The 25,166-nt window shown below is 41.6% G+C and overlaps 1 protein-coding gene across 1 annotated transcript in view; it reads right to left on the bottom strand.

Annotated features, from left to right (window-relative positions):
* The window catches only part of GRIN3A (glutamate ionotropic receptor NMDA type subunit 3A), a 77,297-nt gene that overhangs the window by 21,038 nt on the left and 31,093 nt on the right, over window positions 1-25,166 (bottom strand). Inside the window, 2 exon segments of the mRNA XM_069880789.1 lie at window positions 13,644-14,691; window positions 24,149-24,753. Coding sequence (XP_069736890.1) covers window positions 13,644-14,691; window positions 24,149-24,753 — 1,653 coding nt within the window.

Below are 25,166 nucleotides of genomic sequence, written 5' to 3'. Positions count from 1 at the left end.
CCCCTCAAAGCAGACAATGGACTACTTGCACTGCCATCACTGCTGATCTTAAAATTGCTAAGGGTTACTGGCTTCAAGAGAAGATAAAAATGTTGGAATGGGAACAAGACTTATCAGCTGCTGCCTCCTTAGTTTCTATAGTCCTCTCCTGGGAAGATTCTGTGGAAAGATGGAAACCTCAGGACAGGTAAATGTCACAGTCCTCTTTTGAGTCTTGCCTTATTAATTATCACATGGCAGATAATGGGCACTACAAACTGCTGACACTTTTTGAATCTGTAAAATACCTTAAGATTTGCTGGTGATTTGAGTATGATTAAAAAGAAATGAACGCAGTAGCTGTAGATCCATCTCCAGTAATCAGCTTTCCTGGTACTCAGCTTAAATAACCTTACAAGTTCCCTACAAAATCAGACATCCACGGCTGTAACAAATTCAAAGAATAAGGTTTGTTTACACTTAGAGAGAGGCTTTCACAGGATGATGAAGTCTTGGCTTGACAATTCATTGAACAAGATGTAAAGACAGTTATGGGTACAGATTATATATCCCTCTTTATTCATCTCTTTAACTGCCAGATATCCCTTCTGATGACCTAGGAGCAAAGGAAGAAACTTGTTTTCTTCAGAAAAGTCATTGCTCCAGCATATAATTGCTCCTCAGGCAGCAGACTAACTCTGTACTCCCAAGTAACCACTCCCATGAAGTGCATGGGAGCTACGCATTGCTGCTGCATGTGAGACTCATTAGTGGTTAGCATGTAACTAGCCCTTTGAATGTTAGCTAGTAATGCAATCACAGCACCACAGTGAACTGCAAACTGTGCTGGCTGAGCTGCTGAGTGGGAGTAGTAGACAAGTGCCAAAGGCTTGGGCAGTGTCTATATGAATCTATCAGCTGAGTAGTTAAGAGCCAATATTTTTCAGGGGTTATAAAGCCATTTAGTGTTGCCAGTTAGCATTTTTCCCAAAAGTGCGGAAAGCTGTAGCAGCCAGCAGTATCATTTTTGCAGCTCAAGGACTGCAGGTTAGGGATTTCATGTGAGTAATCTGAGTTTTGTACCTGAAGCACTGGTGTACTCCATGAATGGTCATTCTACTTAGGTGCACCCAAATTTTTAGAACAATGTCGACAGTGTACTGTGAACAAGCTGTTGAATGTCAAGTTGTGATGTGGATTAGTAGGTGGGGCAAACTCAAGAGATAGTCAGAAAACCCTTTCAGCAGAGGGATGAAGTGCCAGAAGGGGTCAAGCAACTGTTGTCTTGAATCAGTACTCTGACCTCACAGGTTCAGGATTCTGGAATGCCAGGACCTTGCTGCACAGGTCTGAGATGATTCAGGAAGATCAGCCACGTCCTGTGAAGACAGAACTCTTGGGAGGGAGCAGTAGGAAATGCCGCAGGGAACTGCAGGATGAAGGTACAGGAGAAAGGCTAAAGAACTTTGGAAGTGAGTATGCCATCTGAAATTGGGGTACCAACGCTGTTCCTGAGACCTCTAAGGACAATATCTACTGTGGGATGCATGGGCTCTGTTGGTATTTCCAAGAACAACTCTTAACTGTTTAATAAAACATACCATGGGTAAGAAAACAAACAATGGATAATGTTTTCTTACACTGTGTAAGAAAACAAAGGGTAATGTGAATGCCTTTAAATGCTGATGAGGTGGGAAGGTTGTTGCATGGCTTGAGCACTGAGACAGGGAGGTCATGTACTTTTTAAGGAAAGTCAAGAGCTCTACAGAACGCACAGCTTCTATGACAGTGCCAGGAAAAACTTTGGGACTTCTCAGAGTCTTTTGTACCTTGTGTAACATCCTGCTACTAGACAAATGATGTTTGCGCTATTTTCTGTCAAAAGCAAACACTGCCGCTACCAGTTCCCTTGGCTTGGCAACTTACTTCCAGATCTTATTGGTTTCTGTCTTCTGTTGTTAAAACATCTGCTGAGTGGGAAGTGGACAGCTTGTTTTATTTGGGAAGATCTTGAGAAGAATTGAGCATGTGCATATATACATGGCTTGAGGTGCCAATTATGCATGAAAATACCAATGTGATAAAACCACAGGAGCAGAAACAGGAAAATACAAACCTAAATGTCAGGGATTTTGTATTTCTTGGCACATTTCATTTATATAATATGGTGCCATTCCATCAGCGAGGCTGATAACACCTAGACTCACACTTGAAAAGACTCAGGGATAGAGTCTACACAAGTTGTGATTTAAAACTGGAAATGTATGAGATGCTGCCAGCAGCTAACCTTGACAGACTGCAAAGTTGAGCTGTTGGGTTTTGAGGTCTTTCTAGCAGGGCTTGGCTTTTGTATGAGCTTTCAGTGCTGCAAAGCTAGAAGGTTTGGCTCAGAGACTTTTCATCCTTGGTGCCCTGGTTGTTATGTCTACTGTTGTTTTGAGGTTTGCATGACACTTGGTTGCTGTCTATTTTTGCAGTGTGTAGGAAACTCAGGTGTTCAGCATATAAATACAGCAAAAAAATGGTCTTAGCTCCAAAAAAGCAGGCAATATAATATTGCCTTCTGATCCCACAGAGTTTGAGCTTGCTAGGAGCTGTGAAGAGACAAAGGAGCAACTGTTGCAAAGTGAAATTATGGCTATTTTCTATAAGCAATGAACCCAACAGCGACTGAAATCTAGGAAATGCTTTCCCAGTACTTGATCAATGGGGAGCATTGTCTCACTGAATCTGATTCAAGATTATTCTGTTCATTTTGACAGCTGGCTGCAGGAAAAATGCTTCAGGAACTCAATTTGCAATTGGCATCCCAAATCATTAGAATGGTTTCCTCATTCATCCAGGTAGCCTCTCTTTTCCATAATTAAACTCCATGAATTATTATTTTAGTGAAATAAGACAAGGGCAACCCCGAATACAGTGCAGTGCAGTGCAGTGCCAGGAACTGCATCCTACAGTGACAGATGGATTCAGCTTTTACCACCACCTACAATACTGCTTTTTAATTTTAACAGGGTATAGAAAGCGGGAACATGGCAGGTAACACTTTTCTAACTTTTCCAACAACTTCTGAGGAAAAATTGTTATGGAAAGGTTTCAGCAGCTCTGCCCCATGATACTGTCAGTTACCTGGCAAAACACCAAGTGCAGTGTTTAATGGATATCTTACACATCAGCAGAATTGCTGTTAATGCCAGCATGATCTCTTCCAGGGAACTCCTGCAGAATCTTGAAAAACTGTTCAGTTTCAGTTGTTAATCACTGGGGAGTGTAACATTAAGAGGTCTGCTCTGCTGTGAAAAATTGAAAATGATTTTAGAGATCTGCTGTTTTACAATGAGACTCCTCTCACTGGTATATGAAGCAATAGGATTTTATCTTGTGTTATGAAACCAACACATTTAAGTGGTTGCCTAGCTGATAATAGATACCTCATGACCCCACTGATAAAAGAAATGCATTTTCTAGTGCTAAGCAAAGTTTCAGGAAAAAAAGAACAAAACAAATATGATTTAAAAAAGAAAACAAACCAAACAGAAATTGGTTAATCACCTTTCCCCTACCTATCTGCATGCATTTTTGAAAACTAGCCAATGTTTATGGGGTGCAGAGGGAGATGAAAGAAAAAAAAAATATTCATAGTTAAGTACATGATTTTCAAATTTCAGCAGATGAAAATTCACAGCTGAACTTCTGGAAGTGGAGGCTTTGTTCAGAAACAGTCCCATGTGTTCAGGTTTGGGATGTGGAAATGTTACTAAGCTTCCAGGAGATGGTGTACGCAGAATGCATTTGAAAGCTCACTTTCTCTTCTCCATTGCAAAAAGTGTCAGTGGAGCTGCTTTTGGCTTGCCAGTATAATGTAAGATTTTGTTAAAATCCTGTCACTTTGAATCCAACTCAGCTAGGTCATTAGCTGGCATAAATCTTTACCGCTGTACTGAGGTCAATAAGCAGTTCCAATCTAGAAACAAATGCACAGTGCCATACGGTTTATTCTCCTGCATTGCAACAAAGCATACACAAAAAGAAATTGTGACTTAGTTCTCTATTAAAAAATATAAAGCCTCTGTACTGATGCTCCCCATGTGAATGCTAACATTTAATTGTAAGATTTGCTTTACCCCTCAGTGTACTGCAGAAGCTATATGGCTAACAGACAATATTTGTGACTCTAGTATGTGGTAGGTAAATAAATTTCTGAAAATTGCCCTGCTGATTGAGTTGCTGGGCAGTGTCTTAGTACAAAAACATCCACAAGGACATAAATAAGAACTTAGTGCTATGTTTATCCCTGTTTCTGAACAGCATTTAGAGTTTTCTGGATAGAATGCTTGTTGAGCTGAAATTTATTCCATGACAGCTGAGAACTGTAAGATAGTAACTGTAAATTATTGTCAGAAAATGTATAGACTGAGGCAAGCAAAAAAAAGGGATGTAATGCCCAACAATCAATAGATCACTGTTTCCAGTTGTACTTCAGCAGCACAAAGCACCCATAAAAATGCTCCAGACTGAGTCATTTCATCAAGAATGTTGTTCTGTTTCCTACCTGTAAAACAGGGCTAATGCTGCCTAAGGCAGGTGAAGTCCTTATCAAATTAGAAGCAATAGAAAGAGCTTTTTGGTTGAATAGATGCTCAAACTGCTGAAGAGATATGGGGGATTTCTGTTGAATAAGACCTCTAGTCCTTCAGTCTTGAGTGTCAGATCTGTGGATGAAAAGCTATCACAGTTCTCCACAATGAACTGAGGGCTGGAGAGGGAAATCTAATGTGATAGTAGCTTAAAGTGCAAGTAGATCTCACCTTCAAAACAATCATCTCCCAAATACTTCCTCTTACAAATTGCTCCCTCTCCCACTCTAGTTCATTTATTAAGGCAATGCTGTCCACCCTCCTGCCCCCTGGCCATATGACCATTGTCCCCCAGCTACCACGGCTGACACAGTTCTCTGTGATGACACTGTCTAAATTTCTAAGACTAAGTTAGCGCTCTGTGGTTTTCAGGAAAAGAACAGACAATGGTTTCATGTTGCAAACGGGTCAGCAGTTACTAGGACAAAGAGGTTTCCAATTGCAGATCATGGAAGTGTCTACCAGCACAGCTCTAATTTCTTAAATATGTTATCTGCTATTTGCTGTTGGTTCAAAAGCATCAAATGAAGGTAAAACACAAGGAGTCCTTTGTTACTGACAGGTCCAATGTTGGAAATAAATGTTATTTTTCTTTTTTTTCTTGGAATCCAGTTGGAACAGTGAGGCGTGTGTTAAGCACAAAGTGTAACAGAAAAATGATGGGCTTATTTGGACGCCTTGACCTCTTGCACAGTGAAATACAGACAACATTATTTGCATTTACCTGGTGTTCAGTCAAATTTTATTGTACTCAATGCAGACTACTTTTCTCTCGATGGCTAGACACCTTGGCATCCCTGAAATCCAGGGGAATCGGTGCAGGAGCTAACTGAGGACTTCTATCACTAGGAAGGTGAGCCAGGCTAGTACACAGGTCTCTGTTTATAGATCACAATAGCTGTGACTTGTGAACAATTATAAATATCTTCAGTGCTGTGAAGTCAGCTCTGCAATGATCCTCCATCTGCAAGGTGAAAAGATTAACCTTATGCATCTTCTCTGTTTTGCTTTGCCAGTTACTTCAGAAACAGCTTCTCCTCAAACTTCTCTCCTTGCATTATTTCTTACAAGGGTCTGAGCCCCAACTATGATGCAGGTGCTGTTTCTGAGTTTTTTTAATGATATATAGGTATACTGCAGCTTGAGAATGAGAAGCTGACATAAAGACAGCAGGGAAAATGCTAGAACGTATTAATTCCTTCTGGTGTTGAATGAACAACCTTCACGGCTTACAGCGTATGGAATGAAGACAGCAGGACTTCTCTTCCACCGCTACTGCTGCGTCTTTGGATCAAGCAATTGGAATGGCAAGGTAAAGTGTGGCCAAGACAGCTGGAGACAGTACAAGGGCATTCTACATAGGGGAAGACCTGAAGCTGTAGGGCTTAATATGCAAAGATACTGAAAGGATAATTGCTGGCAAGAAGGCATGAAAAGCAAGTCACAATGAGAAAGGAAAATTGTTTTGGAGAACAATGCAGTGCACTGTGATATCAGAATGATAAAAATCCAAACTAGACACGTTTTGAGCCTTCAAAGTCATAACTTTTCTAGGAAGCTTTAACAAGGTGATGGGGATGCTCACCTCACAAGTCAAATGTTCACTCCATAAATTGCATGGGGAAGGTAAAGAAGCCAGATTTTACCTCCATAAATTTCATGCATCTTTCACTCCTGTATGAGATTGCTCTGCAACACCTGTTCTTTATTCTGCCTGGAGTTTGATACTTAATTTCTCTTTTGTCTGAGATTTTTTCAGTCTGGTCTCTGTGACAAAGTCATTTTGAGTTCAGATCTTTTACTGACTCATTAACACTCAGAAAAGCACCATGTATTAATTAGCAGGCTGTGATGCTGCGAGTCATGACCTTCCTGTGTCCAACAACTTCCTGCATTGAAATCTATGTTCTATAGATTTTTCAGCCAACTTCTTTAAATTGTAAAGAGAAAAGAATCCTGCAGTCCTGTATAGACACTAAACCCCATGGGAGCACTAAGATTTCAGGTAACCCCACTGAGTTTGTTGCTTAATTTTTTGCTATGCAATTTAATGCATTTAATGCATCTTTAAATGCATACTATTTCATTATATATTTAATACATAGCAGTGCAAGTGGAACTCCTTATAATGATTCATCTTAGGTGCTGCAGTGAAAGGCCATGGCAGTCTTTAAGAGCATATCCGTTTTTTTCAGGAACAAAACATCAATAAACACACCACGGTTACAGCCATACTCAAAAGCTTGCTGAATTTGAGGGAAAATATCACTAAATGCAGGGGCATTTGAATTGTGCCCCTGATAATGAAAAAGGACTGTAAAGTGGTTGGACCTTTCTTTCTCTGTGGTTTGATATTGTTAAAGCTCATCTGCAGTTAGTTGCCAGATGGTATTTCTGGATTGTTTTAATACATGTAACAGAAAGTTTTTACTTGTATAATAATGGCTACAAGAACTCTGAATTAACTGAGACTTTCATAAATCAGAAATGAGAGTTTGCATCCTCACATTCTGTATTTTAAACGTCGAAAAAAATGTGGTGACGACACATATTGAACCCCTGAGTAATAAAATCTCAGAAACGCCTTGTCTGGATTACTCAAAATGCTTAATTTTGTAGTGCAAAGATGGACAACTCGTAAGAGCAAATGCTTAGACAATGGATTGGAAGAGAAGTAGATATTTCTGAGGGCTAATCCTCAAGCAGACCAAAGCCATTGAGAGAACTCACTAGATGGTACTCGTCAGAGTGATGGTGCATTTATTCCCTGGGCATCGATGGTGTTCGTGAGAGATCAGTGATGGCCATGCTAGTACATCATCATGCATGATGGAGAGAAGCTGGCAGTTTAAGGAATGGTTTGGGTGATCTCAGCCTGATGTATGATTGCCTTCAACAGCAGTCCAATTTGTCTCACTCTCACTATTAACTATAAATGTGTATTAAACTGAGCAAATTGTACATAATGTCTCCACTGCAGACACATAAAGCTAAACGAGATAACACAATGCAGTTCCTGATGGTGGGATTCACAGGTGTAGCCCTTTTTTGTTAAGTGAATCTCAATAGGTTCAACCTTTTCTGTCAAAATACAATATGGAAAGGAACTTCGCCATTGTCAAAGTGTGTTTAGAAAGTAAAGTCACCCAGAGAAGTAAAAATATAATCACAGTAAATTAACAAGCATATCTACTCAAATGTATCCCAAAGATGGCAAAGAAAAGCTGAAAGCCATCACAGAAGTGACAGTGGTTGGATAGCACCTGAAAAGCTCATTATATAATGACATTTTTAGCAGAAATAAAGGCCAGGCGTTGGAGGACCACCTTATGGAAAATCTGTCCAGCTCCTCAGCTTCAGCTGTTGTATGCTTTCCTGCTGGCATGCTTGAAATGTTCCTTCTGTCCTCTGGGCTTCCACAATTATTTTGCCTTGGATAACTTGAACTGATCAACAAGCTCCTGACTTTACAGTGCATGTTCAACATGTGCTCCCACCTTAAAAGTCTAAAAGAAAAGTCAAGTTCCCTTGCCACTGAGAAAACTCAGTCCCTGGGAGGATACTGTTATAAAAGACTCTATTTTGAGATTTAATAATGAAGAGTTTTGCTGGATCTGGGCCTTAGTTGCAGGCTCATTGTTCTTTTCTCTGTCTGTGGCACTGAGACTTAGATTACTCACATACAGATAGCACTCCTTCATGGAAACCATACCGGAAACTGAAAAATAAACTATCTGGATTTGTCACAAGACTGTCTAAGAGAAACAGCAGCCATAAAGATACATGCTACTGAAATAGAATGTTAAGAATACTGGATTTTGTACCCTGAGTCCCTAACTTATCAATGGACCCCTTCTTTGCTCAGCCTGTGCCTGCAAGGCTGCATACTCAGTTTGCTCAGTACAAAAAGAGAAGAGCAGCCTTCCAGTACTTAAAGAGAGCCTACAGGAAAGCTGGGAAGGGGCTCTTTATCAGGGACTGCGGTGATAGCATGAGGGGTAATGGTTTGAAGCTGAAAAAGGGGAGATTTAGAGTAGATTATGGGAAGAATTTTTCTCCTGTGAGGGTGGCAAGGCACTGGAACAGGTTGTCCAGAGAAGTTGTGGATGCTCCCTCCCTGGAAGTGCTCAAGGCCAGATTGTGTGAGGCTATGAGCAGCCTGAACTAGTGGGAAGTGTCCCCCTGCTCATGACAGCAGGGCTGGAACTAGATAATCTTTAAGACCCCTTCCAATCCAAACCATTCTATGATTTTATGATTTATAGCAAAATTACCTGCTAAATCAGAAAAGAGATGACAGCGGCCAGCTGTCCGAGACTCATCTGTCCCCATCTGCATGCTCCACTAGCACCGGCTCTGTTTTAAACAGTTATCTGTTGGAGTCTAGTCTTACCACTATGAAAATGTGCATTGGCTGCAGCAAAGAATAAGTATTGAGTGGTGACTTTTCCTTCTGAGTGTAATTTCATCACCAAGGGGCTAAGAAGCTATATAGTAAAGAAGGTGATAAGCAGGTTTAGACACCAGTATTCAAGCCAGCTGTCTTCAGGCCATTATATATAGGTAGGACAAATGATCAGACCAGCTCAAAGGCAAGCTGCTGGTTTGCATGTCTGTAGGCTGAATAACTGACCTTGTAAAGAAGTCAACTGGTACGACAGTATACCTGGTCTGCCAAGCGCTCTGACAAAGAGGAATGTTGTAATGTTTTGTGCATCCAAACACGTGACACTACATGAAAAACTGTAACAAGCCTCTGAGATTCAGATGAGTGAAAGGATAAAAGCAGTACAAAATGATCCAAAAGCTTTCAAACTCTGCCATGCACTGCAAAAAGTCTCTTAAGAGGGAATCAGGAAATTGAGGCAATGTTCATTTGGACAAATGGTATGTTTGTTCTGTAGCTATCCTCTTGTGCTCAAATAACAGACTGAACATGTTCAAGAGATTTTTTTTCTGCCCCAAAGGCTGCACATGCCAGTTTCCACTGGCAAGAGATGATAGTCTGAATGTGTAATATTAGGAAATGAGGGAGAGAGGGCAGTTGTGGCCTTAAACTTCCCATTCTCTCCGAAGACTAAGATTTTAAGGCTGCAGGACATTGCTTTAACATATCTGCAACTTACTCCTACTCTAACAAGTCACCTGAAATGTAACCTAGTAAAGGAAGTTCCCAGCTTTGATGGAAACTCCAAATGCTTGGCTTTAGTGACCCACCCTTGTTAAGATTCTTAAACGGAAAATACATACCAAGTTTGCAGAAACTCAAGACATATTCCAGGAACTTCATTCTCCTGCCTCCCACTGCTTGCCTTCTGCTCTAGTTTTGTCTTGCCTAACTAGCTGCTCCTCCTTCCAGCAGAGTGATGGCATTTCTATATTCCCTCACTTTTACTTCTACTTCATTAGTGTATTAAAAGGTCCATTCGAGGCATATCTAACTCTGTATTTGACTTTACCTTGTGGCTGTTGCACTGCAACTAATTTTCTTTTGATTTCTGAGGAAAATGTTGTACCTTTGCAACTTCAGCAACACTGACCACATTTCCTCTACTGAGATTCAACGAGCAAATGCTAAAACACTGTACTGCTCAGTCAATTAAACACTGCTGTCAAAACATGAATTCTTCTAGAAAGGCAGATTCTATTTATTCAGGCTGTACCTAACCTTGTATTTTCAAAAACCAGAAAAAAGAGCATAGATATACCTGGCAATAATGAGTTTAGATACCAGGTTTCTAACCTTAAAAAAACCCTTATAATTCTTTTTTTCTCAACTTGCTTTCCTTCCTGACTGCTTGCAATCTCAGATGCTATTTACTGTTTGTAGCTGTCAGCCTGAAGTAACAGTATGTCTAACATCACCTCAAGAAGGTTGCTCCTCTATTTTGGGCTCTGTTTTTAAAATACATTTCAAAAGCACAGTACAAGGGGCATATGTATCCTGAGAGCAGCAGAGGAATGTTTAAAAGCATACTATAATTAAAAAGATTATTTCTGCATCCTGCTGCTTTCCTCTTGAAATGAGTCTCCTCAACTAAAAAGAAAGTGGTAATCAGATCTGGAAAAAAACCCCCATAATATCTTTAAATCACATAAAACCAAATTTAAGCAACTAACTAAATGTAGTGTGTGCAACTGTTGTGCCCAAATATTTCCTAAATCTAAGCTTTAACTCTTAGGGAGAACTATGAAGGCATACAGCTGAGACTTTGTGTGACAGAAGGTTAAATTAAATATTTACTATTGTAACTACTCTTACAGACTGAGACTTTGCAGTTCACCTAATAGCAGGTAATCCTCCCCCATAAAAACGACCTTGTCTTATTTCCACATTGGAAACTGGTAACTGCTCAGCAGCTTAGATCTAGTCCAAGAAGCAGAGAAGTGCCTGTCTAGGAAAGGCAAGTAATGACCCTGATTTAATGGGATCGCTGAGGTTATTAACCATGAGTCATCAGTGCTTCTGTTCAGGTCTAAGACCTGTGTCTGCAGCACCTGATACGCTTCAATACTCTGCACTCAATTTTGTAACTCAACAGTCAAGCTTTACAGAGCAGTTTTAGAATAATTTCATTTCTTGCAATTGCAGAAATTTCCCAATACCTGTCTTAGGAACTTCAGGCATGGTCACAATAACGATGAAGAAAAATAGGATATAATCTGATGTGATTTGATGGATTAGGTGATGCCCATTTGAAGAGTAGAGGAGAAAGCTTATTTTCAAGCCAGTATTATGGCTTACACAGCAATAACAGAGATATGCGTAGAGCCGGGGAATTTCAGCCAAAACCTCTCATTTGCTTATTCAGAATGCTTTGAATAAAATAAATACATGATTCCTGGCCTTCTGCAGCTTAAATTGATTAAGTTATTGATGCAGTATCTACCTTCTGGAAGTGGAAGGGCAGGTTTGCAATTTGCTTTAAACCATTAATTAGAGTGCCTCATGCCAACCACACTTTTCATCATTTAAAATATTTTTGGGAGAAACAACCTAGATAGTGCTGGAGAACATGAGTTAGAAGCCATATTCATACAGTCAAAACTGTATGGTAAATAGTCTAAGTGCAAAGTTTTACTAACACAATAGATGGAGCTTGACCTTTCCTTTTTGGAGGACATCTGTAATCCTTATTTACACAATGTAAGGAAGCAATGTAACAATCAGTTCTTGAGTTCTTAAAATTACTTTTTCCAATGGCACAATGTTATATCAATTCAGTCACCTGAAACTAATTAATAGTGGATGGTTTCAAAGATACATACCAGCAGTTATACCATGAGTCTAAAGCTGCGAATGAGACAATCACACCTACAGTGAATAAAATGCCAAACAAACAAGGGAAATTTGCTGTTGTTACCCTGTGCCCTAAAGCACCTGTCAGGTGAAGAGGATGAGTACTCTTGTGTCACATGGACCAGTGCATTCTGTTTACAAACCATTCTGCATGAGTGTTTTCATGATCATTACTTAGAATCATAGAATAACCAGGCTGGAAGAGACCCACCGGTTCATCGAGTCCAACCATTCCTATCAAACCCTAAACCATGCCCCTTAGCACCTCGTCCACCCGTGCCTTAAACACCTCCAGGGAAGGTGAATCAACCACCTCCCTGGGTAGCCTGTTCCAGTTCCCAATGACCCTTTCTGTGAAGAATTTTTTCCTAGTGTCCAGCCTAAATCTCCCCTGGTGGAGCTTGAGGCCATTCCCTCTTGTCCTGTCCCCCGTCACTTGGGAGAAGAGGCCAGCACCCTCCTCTCTACAACCTCCTTTCAGGTAGTTGTAGAGAGCAATGAGGTCTCCCCTCAGCCTCCTCTTCTCCAGGCTAAACAACCCCAGCTCTCTCAGCCGTTCCTCTTAAGACCTGTTCTCCAGCCCCCTCACCAGCTTTGTCGCTCTGCTCTGGACTCGTTCCAGAGCCTCAACATCCTTCTTGTGGTGAGGGGCCCAGAACTGAACACAGGATTCAAGGAGCGGTCTCACCAGTGCCGAGTACAGAGGGAGAATAACCTCCCTGGACCTGCTGGTCACGCCAAGCAGTTTCTGATACAAGCCAAGATGCCATTGGCCTTCTTGGCCACCTGGGCACACTGCTGGCTCATATTCAGTCAGCTGTCAACCAACACACCCAGGTCCCTCTCCTCCAGGCAGCTTTCTAGACAGACTTCTCCTAGTCTGTAGCACTGCATAGGGTTGTTGTGCCCCAAGTGCCGGACCCGGCATTTGGCCTTGTTAAACCTCAACTTAGTGGCAAATGAAATCAGAACACTTTAATTCCAACTGCAGATCCCTTCACCCCGCTTTGGGAGAAGAGGAAGTGTGTGTAGAGGCAGTCCTGCTTCAACACGTTTCTTTGCCCTACCAAAAAGTACTACTTCGGTATAATTGACCTCCTCCCTGTGACAGTTCCCCAGCAGAAACATTGCAAATCAAATATCTGGCTACTCATAAAATGAATTCCACTGTTTTGATGCAGAAGGTAGGATTTTTTGCAAGACTTCAATTCTGTTTCATTTGATGTAGCACTCATGGAGAATTTTGCCAGTAATGTCTCAGTAAGCACGACTATGGTCTGTGAAGTACTTACAAAATCCTACCTGGAATATCAGTGCTTTTGTCTTCATGCTGTGTTATTGGGTTTTTTTTGAGTAGATCTTAGGATGACCCAAATCATCAAACTCATGAAAACAACTACAACCAAAGGAACTTCAGAACTGGAACCTAACCCTTAATCCACATGTAGAAGCCACTTTTCTTCCCACAGTGGGCAACACCAAAATCGTTCACCTTACTTTTCACTTGGCATCTTTGAAATGCCTTCTAAATGTCTATGGATGTTTGAACATCATCTCTCAGTGAACCTTCCTTCTGGAGTGTTGTCAGTTGGTAACTAATTGTAATGCAATTGCTGTTTTGCAGACAGATTGCCTTCTAATTTTATTAGAAACCATAAATTATGCAGCAGAGAATTTTGACTGGGAAGAAGAAAAGGCTTCATTAGTAACAACAGACATGCTTTTACCTTTGGGTCGTGTATTCCAGAAAGCTCTTCATAGATCTTCTCTCCTACCATGACAGCAGCTAGGTTGGCTGTGTATGTGGACAAACAAAAAAGACAGAATATAGCCCAGAGATTCATTAAAAACCTTCCAGTCCAGCACTTAGGGGGTTTGATGGCAGCTGTTCTTCCAAACAAGATTGCGTAGCAGACGTTCAGAGCAGAGGAGAAAGAGAAGACTTTGTTCCTGTTCCTCCCCCTGGGAGTCATACCAAAAGGACTTTTCCACTCATATAAGGTGAGGAATATAGCTGTGATGTGGAGAGCAACAAATATCCCCAGCCACATAGTCCAGTGAAGTGGCCACATAAAGGCTCCAATAGGAGCTGCTGTATCTCTGGTCCTCACCAAGATGCCCAAGCTGGTTGAAAAGAAAGGACTGGTGAAATCAATCACTTGGCTGCGGGCAGTGTTAATGCTAAATGATGTCACTGCCATGTGAGCTGTGCCAGCAAGAAGGTCTCCCACCAGCCCTGTCCAGTGGCCATTCTTCCAGGCTCCATATTTTCCATCGCCAACAATGTACAAATCAAAATCAAAATTCATATCTTCAGCTAGCTTCTCCAGTAGGTCAATGCAGTAGCCATAACAGCACTTCTTTAGCTCAATGGGAACAGTGTCATTTCCTCCTTGAAGGGTTTCAAACAGGTTGTCCAGAACAGCTGAGTCATTGGTCAAAGGATCCAGGCACAGCTGGCCTGCTGGGCAAAGACCTTCATCATCTACATCTCTTGTAAAGACAAATGGATGTTCAATGAGAGTTACCACTCTGAGGTGTAGCCGGGTGGGGTGTTGCATGTGATTTTTATGTCTCTGGGCCTGCTCTGGCCATATTCCATAGTCCATGACTATCCTTCCTTCCTGCCAGCTCCCAAGACGAGTCCACATTGGGTTTCCAACAGGGTCATGTTGCAGATTCCAGATGAAGAAGTTGTTTTCTGAGCTGACAATGGAAGAGCCTTTCACCTTAATGTGGCCACTGAGACCATCAAAAGTTGTATTGGCTAGAAACCTGTTGCAAGGAGAAAGCAGAGTAATCAGAAGTGGACAACCGAAGTCATCATGCTAAAGCATATGCAGACACTGTGAATTTATGTTTAAGAGAACAGAGTTGGGATGTTGTTGAACACCTGGACCATTAATAGCATTCCTAGGCATGATGAACAAACCACTTAATTTACGACTAAAGTACTTGCGAATGCCCTCCTACAAATCTTATCTAATGTAAATGGAAACACTTCAGGAAAGATACTTTTTATATTTATTAGAAAAAAAGAGTGAGAAAACACCATTTCTTTTTTCAATGACCTCTGGCTCATAAATTAATGAAACACGTTAGTTCTAAGCTGAACTCACCAGATCTGTGTTCTGTTTCCTAAAGCAAAATATGTATGAAAATGGAACAGTGGAAATTATGTATGAATTGTCCAAGAAAAATCATATAATCTCAGTATGATGTAGCTTATATAAGATAGGCTACTGAAGTGCTGTCAACAGCTTTCAAGCACTCTTAAATGAACCAATCTGGATTTGAAAACACCAATTTGGCATCAGTAAATTATTGGTAACTATGAAGAAATGAAGAAAGTGACTCAGTGAAATATGTTTGCCCTAGGACAGTCAGTTTGAACTCTTAACAAAATAAAGACATTTAATATATCTGCAAAAGTAATGTTCTTAACAGTTCTTAAAGTGCAATTTTTACATTGCAGCAGATATCATGAAATGTGACAGTTTTACACTGCGCATTTTGGATTGAGATCTTTTACCACTGAGATATTCAGAATAAAGTTAAGTATTTCCTTTGCATTGGGTGGCAATGTTTGCTAGTAGTTATCCTTCCTGTATGTTGAATTCAGCTTCTAGTAAGTCATCATCAAAGAGGCTAAAATAACAGTGATAAAGGGGCAGGAAAGTGAGCATGAAATAAAGTGTTGTGAGTGCAAACACCTTGACCAGTCGAACTGCACTTTGTTGATAAGAAGGCTGCTATGCATTCTGCAGGGGCAGTAGAAGGACCCTTCTAAGACTGTGTAAATCTTAGTACGGTGATTTCCACTAAAAACAACTGAATTAAATTGCTGCTAACGTGGTATAAGGTAAGTCAGGCACCTATGTTTCAGTAAAAGGCAATCAGAAGACAGTACATTTAACTGTCATAGTAGAATATAACACCATGCATTAGTTCTGGGAATCGGACAAAAGTGAGTATTGAAAGAAGTATAAAGGCTATAGCTGTCATTCCAGCCTCAACAAGCAAGACATAAACTTTAAGTAGAGCTAATTGTTTATCAATAGTTAGAGCAGAGAAAAAATAACCTTAAATTGACTTGAAAAGGATGAAGCCACAGCATCTGTGTATGCATGCATAGTTCTGGCCAGTTTCTACCTTTTGTTTTGATGAGTTTTGATGATATTTGATGGAGTTTCAGCAGTCAAAATTCCAGGCTGTGTATGTCTCAAGAACAAATCAGTTTTATCATTAGCAAAGCATAAATTTAAGAAACTATATAACATAGTTTTGAGTGTGGTTCTGTACAAGACAGCTTTCTCTTGGATGGCTTCAAAATCCTTCTTATGCAGTGTATTTGAGCAGGCTGATTTTGGAGAAAGACAGTACAGCCAATACTGTCAGAAGCAATTGATCTATATATGTGCTAACTTGGGGCTGAAAAGCCTAACTAAGTATGAATGCAGGTGTTAGTAAACCAGACAGACACATAAATGTAGATCTAATTTTTGAAATCCTTTACCACTTAGTCTAGTGTTACCTAAATGATACCGTAACTTCATTAATCAGTGTTGTCTGCAACTGTTTGACTAGTCCTTTCTTCCTACCCTGAGTTGTATATTTGATGGTGTACTTGCATGTTTGTGTATGTGAACACTATCAAGATAAAGTTTATAGGGGAAAGCAATTTCAAGCACTAAGGAAAATTTTATGTGCCCATAAACATATCTGTTTTTTATCTCTCCTTCTCAGTCTTTGTAAACAATTATGCAACTTCTTGCTTACAAGAGTTGCTTAGCTTATATGCTAAAGCCATCACTATGACAATAAAAGAAAAAACACTGCATGTGCAGTTGGGTCTATTTTGAAACTTTGGAAGATTTGTTTAAACAAAAAGCCAAAATTGAGGGAAACAAGTCCTCAAATGGAGTAAGCTAGCAAAGTTCTGATGAATTTGGCTCCACGTTGCTACTACAACATGACTTGGACACATCAAAATGCTGCAAACCAGGTGTTTTGGGAGTAGATGAAACTATGGAATAATGCATTAGATTTATTCTCTGCAAGTAGAATAAGAAAAGTGGAATTTACACATTCTGTTCCCTGAGTTTTACTGTAGAAATGTGTGCCCATGAGAGTGAATCAAAACCTTTGTACCTGTCTTGTGGCTGAACTGTGTTAGAAGCGGTTACCTGAGAGATTTAGTAGCATTTAAATGTATGACTTCGCTACCTTATTGAGTTTGTGGCTTACTTTTGCAGCTGATTTGCATGTTCTGTATTTTTGGTAGTGACAGGACATTAATCAAAACAAACAAGGAGAACCATACAGGAGATGCATTTTAACAACACTTTGTTTTATACATGAATAGCCATGGCTGCTAATCATTTGCATATGGTGTATGAGCACTAGTGAAACTTATTCCAGGGACTTCATGGAAAATCCTCCTTTAGTCAATAATTTTAGGAAGTAGACAAGAGGATCTGACTAAATTATTTGAAACAGTAACCTCTAGTATGAATCTTTGGGAATTACAAGTGCTGAATATTGCATAGACACATTGGTAATAGCTCAGCAATATATTTCCAGCAGGGCTATTGACAGGTTTGTGTGAAAAGAAAATGAGCTCAAGAATCATAGAACGGTTTGGGTTGGAAGGGACCTTAAGTATTATCTAGGTCCAACTTCCCTGCCATGGGCAGGGACACTTTCCACTAGATCAGATTGCTTGAAGCCCCATTCAGGCTGGCCTTGAACACCTCCAGGGACGAGTCATCCACAACTGAGCTATACAACCTGTTCCAGTGCCTCACCATACTCACAGGAAAAAAATTCTTCTTAATATCTGATCTAAATCTCCCCTCTTTCAGCTAAAAACTGTTTCCCCTCATCCTATCACTGCAACCCCTGCTTAAAAGCCCCTCCCCAGCACTCTTGTAGGCTCCCTGTAAGTACTGAAAGGCTGCTCTAAGGTGTCCCCAGAGTCTTCTCTCATCTGAACAACCCAAACTCTCTCAGCCTATCCTCACAGGGAAGGTGCTTCAGCCCTGTGATATCTTTGTGATCCTTCTCTAGACTCACTGTAGCAGATCCATGCCCCCCTTTGCTGGAGACTCCAGAACTAAACCCAGTACTCAAGGTGAGGTCTCATGAGAGCACAGTACAGGGGGAGAATCATGTTCCCCAAACTACTGATCACACTTCTGATGCAGCCCCGGTTACGACTGGCTTTCTGGGCTGGCACACCACTGTTTAGTGCTGAGCTTCTCACCCACCAACATCTCCAAGTCCTTCTCTTCAGGGGTTCTCTCAATGCATTTTCTGCCCAGCCTATATTTGTGCTTGAGATTGCCCCAGCCCAGGTGCAGGACTCCCATTTGGACACTGAGCCATTGACAACAACTCTGAGTGTGACCATACAAGCAAATTACTCATCCACCAAGTGCTTCATCCATCAAATCCATACCTCTCTAATTTAAAGACAAGAATGTCATGCAAGACAGGACATTAATCAAAATGAATGAGGGGAACAATGTGGGAGGTGAAGGGCCATATCCTCAAGTCTGACAGCTGAATGGACTTCCTTGATGTTATGTTAACATGTATGAGCTGATGTTCACACCAACAGGCTGTGACAGTTGCAACAGTTTGACCAATGAGTCTGAACTGTGTCATTTGTCTCTTAGGGGTACTAAAGTCCTTACTAAAAATCTAGCTAGGCTCATAAATAGAGCTTTAAATTAGTTGTGAAGGGGGAGGGGGACGAAGCCAGGGCTAGTCAGGAGTGAGCCTGGAAGTGGAACTCCAGTGCCTGAGAGATGGTGTGCTGGCAAGGACTATCGGTATGTCACCACAGAGCAAGTGGGGTTGGGTACATGTAGTGACAGAAAGGATGAAACTGGCACTGAGGGGTTAAATATTCCAAGGACTAGTCAACTGAGAATGAGCACTATTCCCTTTATGAGGGCTGAAGGTTCCTCAGCCCAGCTGAAGTGCATTTACACCAATGCACACAGCATGGGCCATAAACAGGAGGAGTTGGAAGCTGTTGTAGGGCAAGGAGACTACAATGTCATTGCCATCACGGAAACGTGGTGGGATGACTCGTATAACTGGAGTGCAGCTATGGTGGGGTATAAACTCTTCAGGCGGAACAGGAAGGGTAGGAGAGGAGGTGGGGTATCCCTCTGTGTTAGAGAGTGCTTTGATACCCTCAGCCTCGATTATGGTGATGATGGGATCGAATGCCTGTGGGTTAAAATCAGCAGAGCCCACAAGAAGGCGGATACTGTGATTGAAGTCTGTTATAGACCACCCAGCCAAGAAGAAGGAGCTGATGAGCTCTTCTACAAACAACTGGGAGAAGTCTCAAGATTGCTAATTTTTGTCTTTGTGGGAGACTTCAATCTTTGGATATCTGCTGGAAGTACAATACAGCAGAAAGGAAGCAGTCTAGAAGGTTCCTGGAGTGTGTGGAAGACAACCTCCTCACACAACTGGTGAGTGAGCTGACAATGGAAGGCCCTTTCCTGGACCTGCTGTTTGTGCATAGAGAAGGCCTTGTGGGAGCTGTGACGGTTGGAGGACACCTGGGACAAAGCTATCATGAGACGACAGGGTTTTCAGTTCTAGGTGAGGTGAAGAGGGGGATTAGCAGAACAGTCGCATTAAACTTCCAGAGGGCAGACTTGGGACTGTTCAGAAGGTGGGTTGATAAAGTCCCATGGGAGACAGTCCTTAAGGGCAAGGGAGCCCATGAGAGCTGGGTACTCTTCAAAAAGGAAACCCTAGCAGCTCAGGAGCAAGCCACCCCCATGTTCTGGAAAAGGAGCCAGGGTAGCGGGGTGGAAACCAGCTTGGTTGAGTAGGGAGATCTTGAGGAACACCAAAAAGAAGAGGAATGTCTATGAACTTTGGAAGAAGGGGCAGGCATCTTGGGTGGACTACAGGGAGGAAGTGAGATTGTGCAGAGAAAAAATCTAGTGTCCAACTAGAACTGTGATTAGCCAAGTCTGTAAAAGATAACAAAAAAATCTTTCTATAAAGGCATTAACAATAAAAGGAGGACCAGGGAAAATATTCAGTCCCTATTGGATGCAAATGGAACAACTGTGACAGGGGATGAGGAAAAGGCTGAGGTACTTAATGTCTTCTTTGCCCAATCTTTAATTGTAAAGAAAGTTGTTCCATCTGTGTACAAACCCAGGAGTTAGAGGAGCAGAACGAGCTCCCATGATCCAAGAGGAAGATAGAGACTTGCTTGCCCAGCTAAACACCCACAAGTCTATGGGGCTGGACGGGATTCATCCAAGGGTATTGAAGGAGCTGGTGGATGTGCTGGTCAAACCCCTTACCATCATCTTCCAACAGTCCTGGAAGATCGGGGAAGTACCACTGGACAGGAGGCTGGCTGATGTTGTGCCCATCTACAAGAAGGGTCACAGGGAGGATCCAGGGAACTACAGGCCTGTCAGAACTCTGACCAGTCAGAACTCTGACCTCAGTGCCAGAGAAAGTCATGGAACAGGTGATCTTGAGTGCTATCATGAACCACATGCAGGAGAACCAGGTGATCAGGTCCAGTCAACACAGGTTCATGAAAGGCAGGTCTTGTCAAACTAACCTGATCGCCTTCTATGACAAAGTGACTCGGCTGCTGGGTGAGGGAAAGGCTGTGGATGTATCTTCCTGGACTTCAGCAAAGCCTTTGACACAGTTTCTCACTGCATTCTGCTTAGGAGCCCCTGGCCTGGACAGGCGCACACTCTCCTGGGTGGAAAACTGGTTGGATGGCCGGGTCCAGAGAGTGGTGGGAAATGGAGTTAAATCCAGCTGGAGGCCAGGGACAAGTGGTGACCCCAGGGCTCAGTGCTGGGTCCAGCCCTGTTCAATGTCTTTATCAATGACCTGGATGAAGGCATTGAGTGCACACTTCGCAAGTTTGTGGACGACACTAAGCTGGGTGGAAGCATGGATCTGCTGGAGGGTAGGGAGGCTCTGCAAAGGGATCTGAACAGGCTGGACCACTGGGCAGAGTCCAATGGCATGAGGTTTAACAAGGCCAAATGCCGGGTCCTGCACTTCGGGCACAACAACCCTGTGCAGTGCTACAGACTAGGGGAAGTGCGGCTAGAAAGATGCCTGGAGGAGAGGGACCTGGGGGTGTTGGTTGACAACGTACTGAACACGAGCCAGCAGTGTGCCCAGGTGGCCAAGAAGGCCAATGGCATCTTGGCTTGTATCAGAAACGGCGTGACCAGCAGGTCCAGGGAGGTAATTCTCCCACTGTGCTCAGCACTGGTGAGACCGCTCCTTGAATACTGTGTTCAGTTCTGGGCCCCTCACCACAAGAAGGATGTTGAGGCTCTAGAGTGAGTCCAGAGAAGAACGACGAAGCTGGTGAAGTGGCTGGAGAACAGGCCTGCTGGGGTTGTTTATCCTGGAGAAGAGGAGGCTGAGGGGAGACCTTACTGGTCTCTACAACTACCTGAAAGGAGGTTGTGGGGAGCAGGGAGCTGGCCTCTTCTCCCAAGTGACAGGGGACAGGACAAGAGGGAATGGCCTCCAGCTGCACCAGGGGAGGTTTAGGCTGGACATCAGAAAAAAATTTTTCACAGAAAGGGTCACTGGGCACTGGAACAGGCTGCCCAGGGAGGTGGTTGAGTCACCTTCCCTGGAGGTGTTTAAAGGACGGGTGGATGAGGTGCTGAGGGGCATGGTTTAGTGATCGATAGGAATGGTTGGACTCGATGATCCTGGGGGTCTTTTCCAACCTAGTGATTTTGTGATTCTCTGATTTTCTCATTTAAGGTTTATTTTTCATGTGCTTTGTTCTAAGAACTGTTCATTATGGTTTTAGCAATACTGCTATACTCCAGCAGCGAGATCTTTGTAGTACCTTTAAGAATGATTTAATTACATTATTTGATTTTCTTTCAAGCTTGATGGTTTGGTCACTTCACATCTTTCTTGGAATGTTTACTGGAGGCAAAAATGCGCAAGCAAATAGCAGGTTGATTAAATTACCCAAGAAGCAGGGTTACAGCTGTAAAACTAGTTATACCTATAAGATGATGAAGCTTTAAAATTTTAATGCCTGTTCCATCAACAAGGATGCTCCCATGAACAGGCAGGAACAGAACAAGGAATAGGTCTCACTGTAAAAGGAATGAAGGACGGAGACTTACATGAGTACAATTTTCAGGCTACATCTGTATCTATATAGATAAAAGCATGCTTTGTCATGGACCAGATCTTGGCCTTGTTCACAATCATTATTCTGCTCTTTGGTGTCATTTCAGTGTCTGCACAGCCAATGTATGAGTGCAGTGTGGGCAATGAGAGTTCAGGTGTGAGCTGTGGCAGCTTGTGGTGCTTCTGTTTAACTACACACTGCAATTATAGCAGGCGATGGTCAGTACCACTGTGCCTTCTCCACCTTCGCACTCTGCAGCTCCAAGGCTACACATCAAGACAGATGGGGCTATTCAGACAGGAAAAACATCCACATTAGTAAACACCCAATTAAGCACCAGATAAAAGTTTCATCTTTGGAAGTATACCACTTGCCTAAAAGCACTCATGCAATGAGTCAGAAGGCTGGTCACAGCTAATCCAGTCACTGATGCTTCACACCTGAGAAATTTTGGGTACTACTCAGAGTTAATAGTTACACTGCTAACTCAAATACATTGGTACTGGCCATCAAGTATCTGTCGCCTTATATGCTGTAAAAATAGCTACAGTGATTCAGGATAAGGTTTTATCTAACCTGGTATTTTGTCTTTAACACGGTTCATAAGTGATGCCTAGGGAAATACAATTGCTAAGCATATGATACTCTTTTCCATAACGTCTGTACTCAGATGAAGGAACAAGAAATTTCATAGATATCAAATTGCATATTGTCTCTCAATACACAACAAAAGTTAACAGCAGTCACTGTTCATAAGACAGCTAGTAGCTCTCTGTAGAAAGAAATATTCTTCTGATGAATATCTTGAAGGAATACCTTTAAGAGCTTCCAATTAGCTTTCCGTTTTTCCTTTGTCCCTTCCTTAACACTCAAAAAGTCTGTTTGCAAAACTCCTGTCCTCAAATATTTGTTACTTTAACAAGCCTCTTATTGAATTTTACTTTTCATGTACTTTAGTATGATCTAGTTAAAATACCCAGAATAATGAGACAAAATTAATATAATGGATTCACCAGGGATATTGCAAGCCAGTTCAGTATTTATTCCCAAGCCTTGTTTTACTACTTGGAAACAAAGTTTTTGACACCTAAGTTTTGGATGAGAGCTGACTAAAGAACCGTTAGGTTCTCAAATGCTTGTGTTTTGAGTGGTGCTGTTGCCTTATTATTGTAAAGGCACATCTCAGGTACCGTTTCACAAAAAGTTGCAAATATACAAACCCAGTTTTTATCCTAGCTCCATTCAACAAAATCTGTACTGATAATCGGGTGTAACTGGGGGAAAACATGCAATCATCCCGTCATGGGATGTAAACTAGCTGATGAATTCACATACTTAGCAAAGACTTTTTTGTTTGTTTTCAAAGAGAATCATAGACTTTTTCCTCTTGTATGTTAAAACTCAGAATATTTCTAGAGAAGAATCCCCAAGTGGTTTTGGGAATGACTTCAACATAGTGATGGGCAGCGCTCTACAGGATTACTCTTAGCAGAAGCTGAAAGAGAAGCTTTCTGAATCAAGTAACAGAGAGAGTGCTTTGTAGTTTTGAGAGCTCTCACTACCAGCAATGGTCAAAATGGATTTTTTTTTTTGTTTCTTTTCCATAGAACCATATTAGCAAGGGCTACACAACTGCTTTTATACTCCCTGATTGTTTTGGTAAGTAGTATAAGTATTCTTACTATGTTCTGTATTCTTTCAGGTACCACAAAACCTCAGAGAATTTGACACTAGCCCTGGCTTTTCCCTCTTATAACCATAAACACAAATAGAAGACACTTCTACTGCATAATCTGTAACCTAGCCTACGTTTACTATGTGTTCTTTACTGTGGAGCAGCCTTCAACAGGCTTAGTTTTCCTCTGTGGCTAAGTTTAAGTTTCATTATTTGCCCAAAAGTAATGAAGCAGGAGGCAACACTGAAACAAATGTGTGTATGAGGGACCACTAGGCCACTGACAATGGTGCTGAGGGTGAGGAAAATTATTTTTCTTCTGTAACAAAAACATTAGCTACAAAACAAGAAAAAAAGCAAAAACTTACTTTGACAAATACTGCCCTGAAGTGATATTCCTTTCATCTGTGTCCATGCAATTCATGGTACTTGGAATAAGAGCGAGTTCAGGTTGAATCATAGTGGCTGCTGCTACAGCTCTTGCTACCAGCTCCATCGCGTCCTGTACATAATGCTCAAAGACTGACTGTGTGGTCTTGCCATGAGCAATAAGACCAAGCGGCAAGCCTTCTGTCCTCAATTCTTCCACGTTCTGTGAATCCCCAATAATCCAATGAAGTTCTGGAGGCATCATACCAAACTGGGTGGTTATTTCAAAAATCGTTTGTGTTTTTTCCATGTCACATCCAAACATCACCATGGTAGAAGTTGTATCTTTGATGCCCTCCAGGTAAAGCTGTAAGTAGTTCATAAGGTCACTGGTTGAAGTGAGGTTTGCTGTTATGTTTATAATGGATCCTAGGTGGAATTTGGAGCTCTGTTGTGTGAGGAAGAGAAAATCTGTGATATTCCATTCCTCCTGGCATAGCATCAGGCTGAAATTATACCAGTTGTTCATTGCAAGGATTGAGAAAGTGACATCGGCATCAGAACTCAGTGAATTTTCTAAACTCATCTGCAGGTGAAGAGGATTCTGTAGTTAAAAATATGAGAGACAGTTGATCAGAAATATGCTGGACCCCAAGTTAATTAACGAATTCGCTGATTTTTACTCACTTATTTAATTCAAAGTAATTACCTGTCAACCAAGAGAAGTATGTGAGAAACAGGGAAACTTACACACAACCAGCTTAAATGGTCTATGATTCATGGGCTTCCTTGACTACAGTCTGAGTCAACCTCAGTAATCAGTAATGACTCTGTTTCTGAGAACCTGCATTCCTTTCAATTGTACTTTTGAATTTCTTGATATTCTCAAGCAAAGATTCTCCTGCTCGCCTAACAGGGATAGGAAGGGGTGTACCCTTATTGTTCAGGTTAAGTCCTAAGATTAATGTTCAAATTCTTTGGATGCTGACATGTTTTTTGGTAAACAATACGAAAAAT

Source organism: Phaenicophaeus curvirostris, chromosome Z (assembly GCF_032191515.1).
Source record: "Phaenicophaeus curvirostris isolate KB17595 chromosome Z, BPBGC_Pcur_1.0, whole genome shotgun sequence".
Classification (NCBI taxonomy): domain Eukaryota; kingdom Metazoa; phylum Chordata; class Aves; order Cuculiformes; family Cuculidae; genus Phaenicophaeus; species Phaenicophaeus curvirostris.
The sequence above is the reverse complement of the archived record's forward strand: the minus strand, read 5'-3'. Positions and strand labels throughout refer to the sequence as shown.